A 17,778-nucleotide genomic window follows, 5' to 3' on the forward strand; every position below is an offset into this window, starting at 1 on the left:
CGCTTGCTTAACATTATCTCCCAACAGATAACCAACATAGTCTGAGCTCTAATGAACACAAATGACTGATCTCAGCCCTCTGGGTGTGTTAAAGCAAAACATTTTTTATTTATGTTTCTGCGCTGATTCAATACAGAGCCTAAGCCATAGCCTGCACCCTCCACCGTTGCATAGTTACATACTTGTGCATTGTTGTGTGTGTCACCACCAAACCACTAATGCAGAATCACAAATACCTTCTTTAAACCTATGTAGTACACAATGGATTGATAAATGACTAGTAGTATTAGTTTAATTACTTGTGAAATGCACCATGTAGGAAATAGGGTGCTATTTGGAACAGAGCTTAATTTACACACAGTGCTAGGAAAGAAACAAATACAACTCCATCACTTTTTTCCAGCTTGGGCCCACGCTCCTCACAGACAGATTTTTTTTTCACTTGTTCCACCATTATAAACTTTGCGTGAAATCCAAGCTCATGTCGGAAGGAATCTCTCGCCTTGTATTTGTTGCTGTCTGCAGTCTTTATAGTGTAAAGAAGAGCAGTTCATATTTCTGGACTTCCATTGGCTCAACTTGGACTGTGGACCAATCATAGTCGAGACTATTGGTTCTCAACGGTAGCGATGTGACAAAGCAGCTGGAGTTCCTTCATTTTCAATGAGAGCTGGCAATTTTCCGGAGACACGAGGCAGTGAAGTGGCCAGAGTCAGCCATGCGACAAAGTTTAACAAAATTTAACTTTAGGCAAATTAGGATCAAAGTGATGTGGCGATACCCAATAGATATTCAACATTCAGCAAGGTGGTACCTGGGTGATATGTCCTCTACTGTTTAGTGTCAGTGAAACCGTAATGAAGAAAGTTCAGCTTGAGTTCACCAATGCCCCCAGGTGATGAGTGATCAGTCATTTTGGTGACAAAAGGCAAAAAGTCACGGCCAGTGTGTGAACACATTGTTTGACACGATCCTGAAGTTTTGCCTCTCATCACTTTTATCTCTCAATATAGAGTACAATAGTGGCCTTTAAAACAGGAACACTACAGATGATACTTTAATAGCAACCAATGAAGGAAAACAAAAGGCAATTCATTTTTACACACTGCAGCACAATGAGTTAGTGAGTTAATTTGCAATCTGATGTAACCTAATCCTGTCTGATAATCATAATTTACAGTTCCATCCTGTACTGTAAGATAACTTCAGGGAACCACAGGGATAAGTTCTAATGGGAGAGGAAGAGTGTAATTAAATTATAAAATATCAAAGCACTGCCCCAGATTTAGCTGCTTTACCTCAAGTCGCAGTCCAGCTCTAGGGATCGGTTGGCACTGTAACATCTCTCCTTTTATTCTGTTTTTTTTTCCCCTCATACTTTCTCCTTCTCTCTTTCCTTTCTGGAGAAAAATGGAACAAGGTTTGAGAAGAGGAAAGTAGGGCATGAGCTTGGGAACTGATTGATGTGCTGTGGCTAACGCCTGTTTTTCAGACTGTCACCTGGTGACTCACACACTCCGGCCTTCACTGCCCTACCTCACATCTTCCTGACAGCACTGTCCAGTGTAGACAGTGGAACGACTGCTATAACAACTTTATTAGCTGCAGTGAAATCCAGCTGTAGGAGATGAATAAAAAGTATCCTTTCAGGGATTTGGACCATCATCTCAAGGGTCTTCAGTTGTCTCACAGGAATTTCTGGGAAATTCAAATACTGAATTCTGGTCCTCATTTTTAATTCATGGCCTGTTTTGTAGTTCTCTCTTCCTCATGTGCACTTGGCTTCCATGTCATAAAGCTGCAGCAGTTCAGCCATTATGTCTTCAATCTGACCTCTTGTTATGTCTTCACAAAGGACCTGTTGAGACAGAATAATTTGTAGAAATTGGACATTATATTCATTACATATTATATATGAACAATATCCAGAAATTAAGCCAGTTGGACAGGTCTTGGTTTTGTCACATGCTCTGACACTAATTAGAGAGAGCAGATGCTGCATAAACTTTCAGTGTACATCAATCTGAGATGCTTGACTCTTCCACACAACCTTGCATAAGTCTGATTAGTTGACATGTTGCAGATCAAAGGCAGAATGCAAGGACACTGCAAACTTTGAATATGAATCCCAAAGGTATGACTCAGCTAAGCAGTAGAACTTGTCTAAGAATGAATATATATATATATATATATATATATATATATATATATATATATATATAATCTTGAAGTAGAAGTTCACTTAAAAGTGGACTATGCTGATTTGTAGTTTGTCTCAGCACCCCTACAGTCTCCACATTGTGAGAGACAACCATGTGACACCATATGGACCAATCACACACTGGCTAAGGTCTCGGAACAAACAATGTGTTAATAAGGACCTTCAGCTGGCAGACTCCAACAATCGCATGACTTTGGCTAAAAAACTGCATTATTTTCATTTGAAGTGCCTTTACATTTAAATTAATCAGACATATGCTTCTGATGCAGCTGAACAAAGGAAGATTTGAAAACACAATAAAACTATAAATTACAAATCTGTGGGATTTAGTGTCAATCATGTGATTTTAAGCTATTTTAATGCAAAAAAGAGAAAGTACAGCACCATTGGTTCTTCTCAAGTACTAGTATATAGAAAATATTTCCCCTTTGTCAGAAACATTGTTACAAATTATAAAATCAGATCTAAGACTAAAAATATTTGAGAAAAAATAAAAGTCTAAAAACAATGATTAAGTCACAAAGTGCAATGAATTTTGTAGTAAGCCAGATATTTTCCTCTTCTAGAGATTGCATCTGTCCTGTCCTTACCTGCCACCATTCTCTTTCTCCACTGGGGACCTGCACTCCATACGTGTGCATAGCAAGGTACAATGCAGTGAGGGCAAGGTGCTGGGGTCGATGGCGAACACACACCGGGCCATGGTAACAGTCTTTAAGCAGAGCCCAAGCTGTTTCTGCAATAGGTGTCCGAGACCAAGCATGACGATTCAGCAAACTCCTCACAGAGAGCAGGTAGTGTAGCAAATACTGCCATCACAGAGAGAGGATAATGTCACAGAGATCCATATCAATAGGTTTCAATTGATAAAATATCTCAATCAAAGCATCACAAGATGTTTTGAAAAGACAGGTTAGTCCACACTAGATGTTTCAATATTGACATTGAAATTTTAGTTCAAAAACTTGATTTACTTATTAGCTGCTCCTGTGCAAAAGAACAGAATTAACTTTAAATATGAAGCATACCTCCATTTAATTTATTTGGATCAAGGGAAAAAATAGCATAAATTTAATGTTTTGATGAATTATCGCTTTAACTTAGCCACATACTATATTTATGGTACATAAAATTGTTTCAGAAGCAAAATAAATAAGACCAAAGCTTCATGACACAGAAATTAAGAAACTTGTTCAAAACACTATGTACCTTATGGGGATGTTCAAAGGACACTTGAAAGTTAAGCTGTCTGAGAATGAGGAGCTCACACTGCACCACACTGTCTCTTAGCTCCCAGAATTTTCCGTTTAGCTCCAACGGATCACTTCCAGGGCGGAAATACCTGTAAGAGAAATAAATTAATGTATGGGAATGAAGGCATAAAGTATTTGATGAAATATAACATGCTTAGAAATTTACAGGACGTCTACACCTACCTGTGGCAGACGTTGATAATGTCCCGTGTCCTGAGGTGTTGTTCTTCCACTTTACCCGCAAGGTATATGCAGGACATGGCTACCAGATAGGGCTCATAGACCTCCAAGCTGGCTGACTGGAAGAACTTGTGGTACAGAGCACATGCTGTGGCCACCGGGACTGATCTCATGCTCAATTTCACTCCTGCAGAAACAATAGTGCTATTAACTGCTAGTACAATTTAACCATACATGTGGTTGATTCCATGACTGGGTGCCATTTAACCCTTTAAACGTTTTAATTATTTTAGTTCAGTCTAATACTGAATTAACAAAAATGCATTTAACCATTCCATACATCTCAGCTCATCTGCGCTGAAACTAAATGCATTAATAGTGAGTTTGAATCTCATTTGCTGCAGATTCTTCACGGTTGTGAAAAGGCATAAGAGAAAGTGCTAAACCATTTCAGTGAGGATCTGGCAACTTTCAGCCAAGAGGGTAAGGGAGGCTGAATTCCCGATTATAGGCACTCTCTAAAAACGAGTGCGTGCACTGTACATTGGATAGTTCTCTCAGTGAAGGTATCTGAAGGCAAAAAACAGCGCGTTTAAAACACAATACCATTCATTAATGTGAGAAACAAACTGAATAAGTTACCTGTCTCGATGATGAAGCGACAGATTCTGAAGTGTGTTTTAATTTCATTACTGGAGTCCACTAGACCTGCACCAACAAGCTCACTAGTTTCAGCCATATGTCCAGACAGCGGTGCTTGCATGAAATTCTGCAAAATGAATTTACGATAGAAATGCAGTTTAATTCATAAACCACTCAGTGTGGTGACTGACTGAGCTAAAAACCGCACCGAAAACCGTCGCAAATAACCCAAATAAACGGCGCACTATTTAAGGTGGAACGGAAAATCGAAAAAGAACTTCATCTTCGTGTCAAATGAGAAGTAACTTAGCACTAGCTAGCTACATTACTGAGAAGAATAAATAAATGTTTCGTTTCCTTTCCACTTTAAGGATTGCTAGTCCCACATCTGCAGTAAAACAACGTAAGCTGTGCAAAACTGCTCTAAATGAGTTTAGTCCGCAGCTTTCTTGCTCGCCTGGAATTCATGTTCAAAAAAGCAAAACTTAACCATTGAATGCATCGCCCCCTGTTGTACGGAGTGTTGAGCTAATACTGCGGAATGTATGTTAAAAAACGCAACCTTCATTGTCCAATGCATCTTTATCTGACGCTAATATATATATATATGGGGTATATGGTTTATATTTTTATAAACAAATAATTTAATTATTTTGTTATTATAATGAGAATCAAATAACGCCCAACTCCCTACACAGTACATTTCATACGTTATAAACCTGTGGTCTCTGCACCTAAGTATCAACACACGGAATGTTAGAACTGTTTTATAGCTGGACGTGAATGTTATTCCATTAGACATATAGCGTTAATTCATTTGTACGAGTATATGCGGCATATGTCATGTCCCACGTAGTACCCAGCACAGGGAATACGTAGCTGTTTGAGATTGGTCCGTTTTTGTTTTTCTGGTAGCTAAGAGACGGAGATCTTAACTGTTGGAACAACGAAAGATGTCGTCCAGTTTCACTGCTAACCAGGTAATATAACATAGATAGTTAAACCATTATATAAAAAAACATAAACCACAGCTTTTGTTATATTTTTTTATATAAAAAAAATATATATATTTTAAATATATAATATATTTTTGTTATATTTTTTTAAATATTTGTTATATTTTTTGTTATTTATAGCTTTTGTGACATTTATATTTAAATGAGTACGTTTTTTGTGTGACGTTTTGGCAGTATGAAAATGCTTTCAAGTCACATACACTGCAGAACTGGACCCTACCAAAACACTTCAAAGAGGTAAGTGAAATTATAGTTTGTTTGTTTTTGTTTTAGTTTTGCGTAGACATTAAAACACATTCATACATTGTTATATGTAATGGTATATGCCTTAGCTGTATATGACCCCTGATTTCTTCCACAGCATTGTAAAAAAATGCCGTCAGTGCATGAATTTTCTCTTCACTGCACCATTTTGCATTTTAATGCTTGCTGTACATCCCAATAATTGAATTAATATTTAGAAATTTTACAAAAGCATTGGAATTTCCCTTTAACTAATGTCTCTTCTGACAATTCTAGAAGCCCTCAGTAGCAGAGGGCCACACAAAATTTATAGCCAATGACCAAGGCCACCTGCTACCTGGTGTGAAGGTAAACTTTTAATTAAAACATATAATAAGTAGTATATATTCTATACTCTTGTATATACTATACTTACACACCTATATCACAGAATTATCACAATTGGAATGAAGGTTAATTCTAGATTAATTATAGAAATGTCTGTTATCATACATCTCTTTTATAGAAATAAATTCCGTGTTTTATTTATTAACATATCTTTGCCAGCGTGGAAGTTCCTGGACATCTTTTCATGGTACTTGGGACTTACCGAACCGAATCCCTCCAATTCATGTTAATCCTACAGCTCGCTCATTGGAGGGCCAGGAGCGCCTTCGAATTTGGGGTCAGACTCAAGTCACTGACAAACTTACTGAAGGCTATGTCAGCAGGTCCACCAGTAAAACACCACACACTGAGGTAAATTTGTGATATTGCCCTTTCTTTACACTTGTAAATATTGTTCTATATATTTAAACACTGATTTGAGTAATCTGCATGTTTTATTTCAGAAAACTGACATGGATCAGCAGCATGAAGAACCACAAATCATAGTGAGCACTCCTGCTCCAGATGGTCCAGAGAAGCTGTCCATTCAAGCTCCTTCTAGGGATGCAACTCCACAGAGCCAGCCTCAATCTAGACCAGCCACTCAGCAAAGCTGGGCTGACCCTCAGCTAGCATCTAGGCAAAACAAATCAGAGTCTAGACCAACCTCTCAGCAAAACCAAGAATCAAGAGTTCTGACACAGGCCATGAAAGCTCAGTCCAGACCAGTGTCCCAGGCCAGTAGAAAAAGCCAGTGACAAATCAGTTTGCACAGGCTGCATTAAAAAATGTGTATTAGTTTTTGACCTGCATTAACTTTTAAAGATCTGCAGTACTGTGCAAGAGGCAGAGTTTTATTTATTTATCTCTAGTTCTAGCATCAAAGAAAAAACAGCAGAAAACATACATTGAACACATTTGCATGGAAACCTACAACACAAGCATGTTACATGTTCCAGTATTCCTTAATTTTTGATCCATCCATCCAGTCTTAAAACAATCAATGGAATTATAGCATTTTTTAAACCACAGCAGTGAAACTGAATGTCAAATATTTTGAGTAATGTTTCATGGACTGATGAGTCTTAATTTCTAATAGGGATTACTCAAGTGAAAGAAGCAGAAAATGCATCCAATTTCTAAGCTTTTGGAGTGGAATAATATTCCGGAAGATTTTCTTAAAAACCTTAAAGGCAATCTCCCAAATAATAACATTGGATGTTACAATTAGTTCTTTTGTGTGACTAAATACATTAAGCTTTCTCTGATGCATCACTAAACAAAAAGAATGAACAAAAACAAAACCACAATAAAGTCCTTTTAACATCCTTTATTTATCTGCTGAATGGGACTGTTTTACATAACGCACTAACGCCTGTAGTCCCTCAGGAAAGAGCATCAGCCAGTTTCACTAGTCATCGGTAAATCATTTTTAGTGTTTGGAAGCAAAATGAGTAATTTTGTAACGCTACCAGCAGACACAGTAACCCTTGGGAACTGGAGGTGGGCTGAGAGTTCTTGTAAGTCAGTCACAGGCCCTTAGCATCAGTATTCAAGGACCCTCGTTAAAGCAAAGATTTCAATCCAACCATCTGTTGTTGAAAGTACAATCAAGCTTTTACTTCACACAGTTTCACTCTTGTCTGCAATAGGTAAATGCACAAGGTATTTGACCGATAATCATTTTGTTCCCTACTATGCAGCAGCAGTCACTTTTAGACCTAAATTATGAGTGACTATGATCCTAATAATGATACTTTGCTGCAAACCAAGGCTCAATCAGTACTGCCATTTGAAACCCATTATTAAGGTCCATTTTGTGAAAATGACCTATAGAACACAGCAGATTTGTTCAAAGAATATTTATACTCTGCAATTAGATATGTAATGTAAACAAAAATAAACAGAATCTCTATAAACAAAAGTATTACTAAATCTTTATCTAACTGGCATTAAGTGAGAACTGAGAAATAAATATACTGTAAGACTTCTAATAGGTATTCAAGTAAATTATCACCATTACTTAACATCTTATACAAAACTACTGTATCCACTAAATATTAGATTGTTGAAAATATGTTATAAGGAAATATGAGTTTTTTCATATACACACTAGCAAGCCAAGATATAGATAATTCAGATTATTAAAACTACTTTAACATTTTAAATGACTGTGGTGATGAGTATATGTCAAATTTTTGATGTCAATAACTCTATTGTTTGAACTACAAAGGCATTAGGAAAAACTGTTTGAGGCTTGATCAACTACAAATTTGAGATATTAGCAGTTCTTAACACTGCAAGTCCCATGGGTTCAAGAGTATTTCAATCAGTATTCTGAGAGGCAGTGAATAATCAGTTAAACATTAAAAAATCCACTTTGGGAAAAACATTTCAGCTAAATACATTCAAATAATCCTTATGATATCAGATAAAACAAGTGATAATCTAAGTTTTGCACATCCTAAAAGAGGCGTTATTCAATACTCCAAGCACCCATACAGCACGAGTGCCAAAAATATATACTGTTTCATGCACGCAGACCTCTTTTTCATGTGTGTTGAAGGAAGGGAATATATTTCATTGTTCCTTACTTAAATATGTATTTGTAGTGAAGTAAGAATCTGACTACATATGGCATACAGTCCTGTGCAAGGTCAGAGACAACTCTTACTTATTTTACTTTCTGTCAAAATGGCCAATTGGTTAATGACATTCACTCACTGGCATTTATTTATAGAAAACAAGAAGTCCCAAAATTAATATCACTTTTTAAGTATGGAATGTTTCCTTTGTTTATGATACATCTTTCAGTATTCTTGGCAGGTTCAGAAAATGTTGATAATTCAGCATCTCAAATCCACACTATCACTCCAATAAATTTAAATTTGTTAATCCATTATCTCACTCCACATATCAGATGGCCAATTGGGTATATTCTTTTTTTTACTTTTGATTGTAAACTCATAGTTTGTGGAAAAATGGTATAAAACACCTGGGATTATTTAGTCGAGCCTTATCTCCCCAGAAGTATTTTCTTGTTTCATTTGAGATGTTTTGAATTTATGCTTGTGTGACATTTAGGGTTGTTTGAAGGGTAATATAATGTCAGTGGCATCTTCGGGAACAGACGTTCTTGGTAGGACACAGCTGAAACTCATTGTTTTTAAAATCATAGGGATGGAAGATGTAAACCCAGATAGCAATAAATATTTATTGCATTTTTGATGTCATTTTTTGTTTTGTTGCCTGCTTTGGACTGACAAAAAAATATAACTTAATGGTTGTTTAGACAGGAAATTAAAGAAAGTGTGGTCTCTGACATCTGCACAATACTCTATATAGTGATAACATCTGTATGTGATCATTTTCAGTCCTGAAATACGTAATTAAAAAAAACTTGGGTAATATGTTGCAAAATTTTAGCAAGGAGCATTCTTGTAGAAATAAAACAGCTGATGCTCAAAGGCCTAGAACTATTCAGAATTATAGCAATATAGCCACAGATGACGTTTTCACATCCCATTAAACTTACCATGAAAATAATTCACTTAATGCTGATAACTTCAATACCATAACAAAACCTACCACATTAAAACATTTTCAAACAAAATTAAATAGCAAGCGTTGTACTGTAATGCTAGAAACTATGACCCATTTGGTATGATTTGTCAACTAGTTTGCTTATCCCACTGATTGTCTAATCAAACCTAATATCAACAGAGGCACCATACAATAAATCAATCAAAAATAACCTATCCATAATAAAAATATAAATAGTGATGAGTGATCACTCTTGGATCAGAACATGAACTTGTGCAAACATATGTTGAACTCAATATTTCCAGAGCAAGACCAAAAATAGACCACAGTGATAGCAGTCTGCTCAAGCGCAAAATCACAAAGCAGTGTGTGCTGATTAGAAATAAGAGGATCAGAAATTAAGCTCTAGTATTACTCCGACACACCAGTGTGAACTAATATGTATTTGTCTTGGGTTTTGAGAACATATGTCGTAAGAAGCTGATAGAGACTGGTTCTAGAGGAAGAAAAAAGGCACAGAGACAAACCCACATGGTGGGATGAAGATTAGCAGCTGACGGCAGGCTGGTTGAATAAGCACACAGGGACTAGCACTGGTGCAAGTGTCTCTACAGCACAAGTGCACATAAACAGGTCACTTTCAGGACATTTAGCTTGGCTCTGTCACAGATCCATCCCAGGGCAGAGGTCATCTTGAGAAAATGATAGAGGAGGTTTGTGCAAATGATATTATGCCATTGTTGGCAATACCTTCAGAGGGAAATGAAAGATTAACATTGTCCTTCCATGTTGGGCCATCAGTGGTGTGACTCAACTTACATGCAAGCTCATCTCTGGGCAAAGCTCCATGATTTAGAAACAGAAAATGAAGCTAACCAGCATGTTACAAGTCCACCATTCATTTGAATAATTACCTTGCAGGGTACTTTAACCGTTGGTTTGAGGACTGCATGTTTACCATCAACCAACTTCTTGTTTCACAGCAGCTTTCTGAACAGCTGAACTCCTATTGGCCACTCTTGAGTGGATATTCTCCAGTTTAGTTGCTCGAGTGGAGAGAGTGCCCTCTTTTTCAAGTTCTATGCTCTTTTCTACGGGTCTGTTTGTGGGCTGCGAGGCATTCCGAGGGGGCTCTGACTTTTTTGGAGGAGGGCGAGGTTCTTCCCCAATGTTGACTGACAGGTTGGTATAGAGCGGCTCCAGCTCTTTGGACAGGAGTTCATAGGTTAGAGAGTTGAGGCCATCTGACTTCCAGTTCAACCTGGTACGTTTCAACAGGTCAAACCTGTTAATGAAAGATTAAACTTGAGTTAATCAGAGAGAAATTGTGTGTCTATGATGGAGAAAAGTAGAAATGGCACACACTATAATAATGAAGTCATACAGACTTCCACTAATGTAGTGCCATGCATGGATACCTTCTGGGGTTTTGCTCATTGCCCGGATCCCCTTTATGCTTAATCATCTTATAATGGCCAATAGCCACAGGGGGGCGCACTATCTTCATGCCAGAGAGACGTATTCTGAGGAGACAGATCATACACCAAGGAGAAAGTGATGCAAAAACAGTATGAGGGAAGAAAGGATGCCAGAGAACTGATGGGACACAATAAAATCCTACTTAAGGTGAAAGCAAAAAGAAAACAGGCTTGAAACAGGTATGAAACAATTCTCATGACTTAAAAGTTCTACAGTTACAGTCCTATAACCTAATAAGTTTTTTTGAGGTTCCTTTTATTGTATTCCTGTGAAATACAGCATATTTAATTCATGCTAACTGTCAAAGAAGCTGCTGAAAACTAAACTTTTTGGTGCTTTCCCTTCCTCTGGGCCATCCACACTAGAGCCAAATAGGACGGGTACAAATCAATTTGCCAAGACATGTGCAAAGGTTTGAGTTAAGCTGTCCACACTAGGTTCAAGGCCTCATTTTCAACTGATTTTCCAACAACATAAGAAATAAGCATTCACTGACTTTGTACTCCAGGTTTATAGCAGAGTCAAATGAGAGGGCAAACCAGAGAGAAGGAAACCCAACTAAACGCTAACTTAACTACTGATGCAAAACTTCAACTTCACTTTGACATTTCCTTTACTTTGAAAGAACCTTTATGATATTATCTTCAAGTCTCAACTGTCAAGAATAGCTAATTAGCTACACTGAGGTTGGAGATGAAGAAATTAATTTGTCTAGGTTGATCACTGAAATTTAAGGAAAGCAAAAGCTGAAGCCTTGAACATCACATCAGGGCTGGTGATTCAGGAGTTTACTTACTGACCCCTCCAGTGGCTAAGCAGATGAACAGATGCAGTGGTAAGGAGCATAATGATGAGTGGGTCAGTGAGAGCAGAATGGAAAGAGAGGTGAAAGACAACCAACAGCAACATGCAAGAAGTTCACACACTACATGATGAATTTGTATAGTTCTCTGGTGCATGTGCAAGAGGTTTTGGTCACCGGTTTACCTTGTTGCAATGTCATCATCCTCTCCTCCCCAACCCCAATACTGGTTCGGGAAGCCGTTCATTTTGAGATACTGTTCCGGAGTGACAGCCGACACCCCTCCAAAATACTGTGGGTATGGAAGCCTAAAAGACAAATGACAAATAAGAAAAAGAGAACACCTGATCTCAGCATGTACTTCCTTGACCAGATGTCAAAAACTAAATTTTCTAGATGAGGTTACCTGTATCGGAACTTATCCATTGCCACAGAGAGGTGAGTGGGGTACTGTGGGTGGCAGGTGTAGATGTTGTGGTCATTTTCTGGGAGTAAGTCAACATCATGGAGAAAGATGCAACTCCAGTCCTCCTCCTTCAGAGCCTCACGCACTCCCACATTCAGTAGCTTTGCACGATTAAACGTTGAGTTCCCTGACTGGTCAAAATAGAATCAGTTCAGGTCAAAATTTAACAGATGTCAGGAAGTCACAGAAACGAGATTTTAACAAACAAGTCTTCAAATAAGGTTTCACAGAGATATAAATAAAAATTCAGAAGGGTCACAAGTTGGTAATAAAAAAAAAATTCTGATTTACTTACAAAACCTAGCACATTTACAGCTAAACAACAGTGATAACTGAGCATTTTTAAACGTAGCACTGCTGGAGTTTTTTGTATTCTAACTAATAAAAAAGTGTTATGTTATTGTGTATCAAGGATAATTGCCTCCAAGCTATTTTTTTTTAAGATATCAGTAAGTAATACACTAAGTTTGCACAATGCTTAACTTCTATTACTTGTTAAATACATAACATTAGCTTCATATCTCCAGTGTAAAACAATAATAATCAAATAATAAATAATCAAACTTGGGAAGCAAGCACACATTTTCAAATAAGTCTGTGTGTGTAGTAAGTAGAAAACTGGAGAAATTACATTTTTATTATGAACAAATATCTTCTGCTTTAAGTAAAATAACATTCTTGTCCTTATTCCACTGTGAGGGTGAGAAGGAGAGACCTGGTGTACAATGTAGATGCTGTAGTGTATCTGCTGTCTCTGCAGGAAGGGATGAAGATGGTATAGGAGGGTTCTTAGGTGGCTCTGCCGGTTCCGGTAGGGGATCACGATGGCCGTATGGTGCCTCGGCTCACAGTCCGGTGGACGGTAATGGCCCCCCGGCATCACCAGAGGATTCTTCTCTTTTATCTCTTCCAGAGAGGGAGGAGATGACAAGCGCACAGCTACAGGCCCCACTGAAGCACAGCAACAGAAAGAAAAAACAGCCATTAATCAGGTACAGTTTTTTTTTTTTTGCAAACTGTGTTTTACAATCTTTGATGAAAAAAAAAATTATAATAAAATAAAATATTCACCCAATATTCCTTCTCTATAGATTCTACTCTTCAGAGAAGGCTTTATACTAGATTTTGGAACAAGTATTAGAGGACGTGATAACATTCAGTCACAAGACCTTTTTGGGGGCCTTAAGACCTAAATAATGGGGGGCCTTATATCACTCTAGCGAATGCTAGTAGTGCACCTACTAGCAGCTACTCTTGGATGCCCAATTTCTTTTCACAATTTCCTTTGGAGATGGATCTGTATCAAATATCACATACAAAAATAGATAATAACCTAAACAATGATCTAGAACTCACCCAGCAATGGAGAGGGCAGTAGGCAGTCTCTGAGCTGCTGGTTTGCTCCAGTGGGGCCTGGCTGAGGGGGCAGCAGGGCACTGAGTTGGCTGAGGTTAGTGTAGACATCATGAAGGCGAGAGTAATCAAACTCAGGCTCAGAGGAGTGGACCAGGACAGAAACAAGGCCACGAAAGCCACCCAAGGAGAAGTAGAGGACAAATGCAAACTGGAAGCCCACCAGCAAAGCCAGAGTACAGGGTGAGTCAAGTGCTCGGCCACAGCACACCATTTTGACACTGCGTGAAGAGGAGGTGCAATGGGAGTATGTGAGAGACACGTCAAAGGTAGATAGAGGAGGCAGATAGGGGAAAGTCACAAGCATGAAGAATGGTGGCCTGCTGAAGGTAATAAAGAGAGCGGGCAGTGAGATACAGAGAGAGGTGGAGGAGTGATGAGGTGTGGTGAATATTTTGAGCGTCTATAAATGGAAAATAGCTGGTGTTGCTGAGCATAACGGTGGCACAATCATGTCTCCTGCAAACAGACCACTGCAAAAAAAAAAGAGACAATTTCAAACTTAGTGATAGTAGTAGTATAATTTTTATATTGATTCTGACTTGCAAAAAAAACTCTTAAAAAGCAACGATTAACACCAGTACAATAAATACGCTGGCATTCAGAAGTTTGGGATTGTAATTAAGAACTTTTCCATAAAAAAAAAACTCCATAGTTATGAAGTGTAGCATTTCTCAGGGAGCATTTTGTTATTAATAATAATAATAATAATAATAATAATGTGCAGTCATTGTACAACTTACAACGAAATGTGTCTTCTGCATTTAACCCATATGTGGCAGTGAACACACACACAAATGCACTAGGGGCTGTGAACACACACCCAGAGCAGCAGCTGGGGAGCATTTGGGGGTTCAATACTTTGCTCATGGGCACTTCAGTCATGGATGTTCCTGTCAGTCTTGGGGATCGAACCAGCAACCTTCCGGTACCAAGCCCCGGTCCTCTTACCATTAGGTGAGAGTTGTAAGCCATTTCTCTTAATTGCAGGTTGCAGCCAAATGTATGAGATATTTCTCCAATTTCACCTAATTAGTTTGGATCTTTAGAAAAAAATAAGTAATATTGAATAATGAAGCAGAATCCAGAACAAAACACAGACCTGTAGATGTGGTTTACAACCATTGATCAAGATGTAAACACTGAATTTTTTTACCTGAAACATCTAGAATGCTTTTTGTTTGAAGCAGTACCTTATATAATACAACATAACACATCTTGAAATATATTCTGTTAAGTATGGTTCCTATCATAAACCAAGAGTCCAAGTGTTTGATCCCCAGTAATCTACAATGTTCTAGAGAAAGAACTGGTCTTGCACATCCTGGCAAAAACTGGATGTCCCCCTCCTTCTCCACAACACTACTCAGGGCAGGCATCTGTTAACAGAAGTAATACATTTGGCAGTCAGTGTTCTCCTCCAAGCATGGTGAGCTGTGACACTGTTAGCAGCTGTGACACTGTTCCTGCCCTTCAACTCATGGCTTGGTAGTATCACGTGATAGGGGGACACCTAACCAGGGTCTGCATTCTTCAAAAATATACTTTTTCACACTGCATAGCCTAGTATCTACACCGATCAAACATAACATATGAATGCTCACTCATTTTGTAGTTCTACAGCTCTGCATACATTGTTTGACCCCTTTCACCCTGTTCTTCAATGGGCAGGGCCCCCCAACAGAGGAGGTATGATTTTTGTGGTGTATCATTCAAAGCACTGCAGTCAGACTGATGTGGTGGTATGTTATTGTGTGTTGTGCTGGTAAGAGTGGATGAGAAATAGCAGAGCTGCTGGAGTTTTTAAAGCCCTCAGTATCACTGCTGGACTGAGAATAATCCACCAAACAAAAATATCCAGCCAACATCGTCCTGTAACCACTGATGAAGGACTGAACTACGACCAACACAAACTGTGCAACAAAAGATGAGCTACTGTCTCAACAAGGTAGGTGTGTCTGACAGATTGGACAGCCGCACTGCTGAGGGGACAAAGTGTTTAAAAACTCCAGCAGCACTACTGTGTCTGATCCACTCGTACCATCACATCACACATTAACACATCACCAACATTTTTGTGTCAATGCAGCTCTGAGAATGATCCATCATCCAAATCATACCTTCTCTGTGATGGTCCTGACCATGGAAAACATGGAGAAAGGGAGGAAATAAAGTATACAAAGCAAAAAAATGGACTAAAGCATGTAATTATAAAACTACAAAGTGCTCCTCTATGGACAGTAGAACTTTAGTGAGTGTAGAAACATGGAGGTGGTCATAATGGTATGGTTGATCAGTGTATATAATATGTGCTTTAAATTAGTAAAGTACAATCAATTGATTAGTAGTTATTTTTATTTATATTAGTGAATAAAAAATGTTAGTGATATTTATAATGTAGCAGGTGATTCCAGACTTCTGAATGTCACTGTATAATTATCTGAACCCACTGATACACTGAGGGGCATGGATGGAATAGACGGCATCATCTGTGTGAAATGTGACAGTACCAGTGTTTTGGACTAGTGACATAGGCCACATTAGTTACGGACTTCATTCTCCAATTCCTCTTGGGCGCAACAGTACATCCTGTAGCCTGCACAAAAACAAAGTGTTCAAGTTACAACTGTGACACCTGCTTATGTTACAGTATTACATTATCAACACCACCTGCATCATGCACACCACCTGCATCACCGCCAACACAAACACCATTAGCACCACACACCAAAACAATAAGACTATAGGCTTATTAGAAATTAGAAATAAACCCAATAGAGACAACAAGGTTAAAATTAATGAAAGCAAAATTAACGCTTAAGCATTTCGACGGTTTAACACTAATTCAAATTAAATGCTGTCTTATTTTGTACACGCATTTAAACGTCGTCTTCTCTGAACTCACCCTCCATCTCTCGCACACATCGGTTTTCTGATCCAGCTCGAGGCGCCAGCGCTGCTGTGTGTTTATATTCAGGCCTCTTGTGGCAAATGACGGCTAGGATTTTTATGTTTGCAGCGGTCACTCCGCCATGTCGAGCTCCAAACGAGTGTGAAGGCGAGCGCGCACGTCCTCGTGCGCCTCCATGTCGCTCCCTTGCGCTCGCTCGCTCCTTCTCATGCGCGCACCCACCGCCCTGCTCCGGCTCGCGCTGACGGCCATGATGGAGAGGCGGGGCGCTAACGGTCAATGCACTAACATGAGGTAACGGAACCAGAGAAAAACAGCTGAAACACGACGAGGACGATAATTAGCTCGATGTTTGTTTCTCGGAACTGACGCAGCTCTACAAACTGCAGGCTTCACTGCTCCAGTCTGAAACTACAACCGGCTGGTGACCTTCAGTCAGTCTTAAAGGGGAACCTAGCACGCCTGCATACCTCAACTGACATTAACAATATCATACAGATTGGCCAATTGTATACTGTAGAAGCCAACATCAATGCAAGACATTTTTATTTACTCATAAATGGGGCTGTACTGTTGATGGAAAACAGTGGTGAGACAACAATAATGTAGCATAATTTGGGGGTAACTATTTTGCCCTGACTTACGTTTAGAATAGTGCTTTTTACATCAACATAAAAGAGTTTAGGCTGACTGAGGAATTATCTTTTAAGCTCCATCCAGAGAAAATTGAAGACTAGGCTGACTGTGGTGTAAGGGATCCATGTAAAAATACATCATTTTGCTTTACTTTGTTTCCCTGGGAACACATTACAGCTTTGGAGTTTTTGGAAGACAATAAAACTACGAACATATTTTAAATATTAAATACTGAGCCATGTTAGATGGAAACAAGCAGAATGTTTAAATGATTTAAGTTAGGATTAAAGGATTTAAATTTTTAACTTAACAGCTTCAAAGTCATTGTAAGGCTCAACTAATTTTACATAGTGTTCATTTAAATGTTCATTTCATAAGCACAGGTGATTTTATCAGAACATCAAAAAGAACATTTTAATGTAAGATAGGTATTTGAACTCCCTTACACCAAATGATTGGAGGACATGAATGCACTAGCGAAACTCTCATGATTTTATTCCATCATTAGATATTTGACTGAAATTACTTGAAAACTTGTTAGAGGTAAGGCAGGCGTACTACAAACAGAATAATCAAAGCATACTATTTCTAAATGTGTTAGGAATAC

The 17,778-nt window shown here is 38.5% G+C and overlaps 3 protein-coding genes across 4 annotated transcripts; 1 reads left to right on the forward strand and 2 right to left on the reverse strand.

Annotated features, from left to right (window-relative positions):
* Positions 1–98: 98 nt before the first annotated feature.
* On the reverse strand, positions 99–4,787 carry ccnq (cyclin Q). The gene is made up of 5 exons (XM_066672450.1): positions 4,297–4,787; positions 3,658–3,841; positions 3,431–3,563; positions 2,812–3,030; positions 99–1,858 (listed from the first exon to the last, which is right to left on the reverse strand). The coding sequence occupies exons 1-5, from the start codon at positions 4,415–4,417 to the stop codon at positions 1,769–1,771; spliced, it is 747 nt and encodes a 248-aa protein (XP_066528547.1). The 5' UTR covers positions 4,418–4,787; the 3' UTR covers positions 99–1,768.
* On the forward strand, positions 4,123–7,246 carry cfap126 (cilia and flagella associated protein 126). Its single transcript, XM_066672451.1, has 6 exons — positions 4,123–4,137; positions 5,212–5,276; positions 5,487–5,549; positions 5,832–5,903; positions 6,102–6,293; positions 6,386–7,246. Exons 2-6 carry the CDS (start codon positions 5,250–5,252, stop codon positions 6,677–6,679), a joined length of 648 nt encoding a protein of 215 aa, XP_066528548.1. The 5' UTR covers positions 4,123–4,137; positions 5,212–5,249; the 3' UTR covers positions 6,680–7,246.
* On the reverse strand, positions 7,164–16,869 carry b4galt3 (UDP-Gal:betaGlcNAc beta 1,4- galactosyltransferase, polypeptide 3). 2 transcript variants are annotated; one of them, XM_066672444.1, is made up of 8 exons: positions 16,530–16,869; positions 16,135–16,220; positions 13,568–14,097; positions 12,927–13,162; positions 12,152–12,342; positions 11,931–12,053; positions 10,883–10,987; positions 7,164–10,749 (listed from the first exon to the last, which is right to left on the reverse strand). In XM_066672444.1, the coding sequence occupies exons 3-8, from the start codon at positions 13,929–13,931 to the stop codon at positions 10,425–10,427; spliced, it is 1,344 nt and encodes a 447-aa protein (XP_066528541.1). In that variant the 5' UTR covers positions 13,932–14,097; positions 16,135–16,220; positions 16,530–16,869; the 3' UTR covers positions 7,164–10,424. The 2 variants fall into 2 exon arrangements, with proteins under 2 accessions (XP_066528541.1, XP_066528542.1); XM_066672445.1 differs by lacking the exons at positions 16,135–16,220; positions 16,530–16,869 and adding an exon at positions 14,368–14,441.
* Positions 16,870–17,778: the final 909 nt, after the last annotated feature.

This window comes from Hoplias malabaricus, chromosome 5 (assembly GCF_029633855.1).
Source record: "Hoplias malabaricus isolate fHopMal1 chromosome 5, fHopMal1.hap1, whole genome shotgun sequence".
NCBI classification, from domain to species: Eukaryota; Metazoa; Chordata; class Actinopteri; order Characiformes; family Erythrinidae; genus Hoplias; species Hoplias malabaricus.

What these genes read in the sequence shown, in the direction of transcription:
- ccnq (XM_066672450.1), bottom strand. Translation starts at nt 4,417, where the DNA reads ATGCAAGCACCGCTGTCTGGACATATGGCTGAAACTAGTGAGCTTGTT. An exon ending in ATTATCAACGTCTGCCACAG is followed by an intron (nt 3,564 to 3,657) that starts GTAGGTGTAGAC and finishes TTTCTCTTACAG; the next exon opens with GTATTTCCGCCCTGGAAGTG. An exon ending in CCTTTGAACATCCCCATAAG is followed by an intron (nt 3,031 to 3,430) that starts GTACATAGTGTT and finishes CTGTGATGGCAG; the next exon opens with TATTTGCTACACTACCTGCT.
- cfap126 (XM_066672451.1), top strand. Translation starts at nt 5,250, where the DNA reads ATGTCGTCCAGTTTCACTGCTAACCAG. An exon ending in TACCAAAACACTTCAAAGAG is followed by an intron (nt 5,550 to 5,831) that starts GTAAGTGAAATT and finishes TGACAATTCTAG; the next exon opens with AAGCCCTCAGTAGCAGAGGG. An exon ending in GTAAAACACCACACACTGAG is followed by an intron (nt 6,294 to 6,385) that starts GTAAATTTGTGA and finishes GTTTTATTTCAG; the next exon opens with AAAACTGACATGGATCAGCA.
- b4galt3 (XM_066672444.1), bottom strand. Translation starts at nt 13,931, where the DNA reads ATGCTTGTGACTTTCCCCTATCTGCCTCCTCTATCTACCTTTGACGTG. An exon ending in GATGATGACATTGCAACAAG is followed by an intron (nt 10,988 to 11,930) that starts GTAAACCGGTGA and finishes CTGTCTCCTCAG; the next exon opens with AATACGTCTCTCTGGCATGA. An exon ending in AATGAGCAAAACCCCAGAAG is followed by an intron (nt 10,750 to 10,882) that starts GTATCCATGCAT and finishes TTTCATTAACAG; the next exon opens with GTTTGACCTGTTGAAACGTA.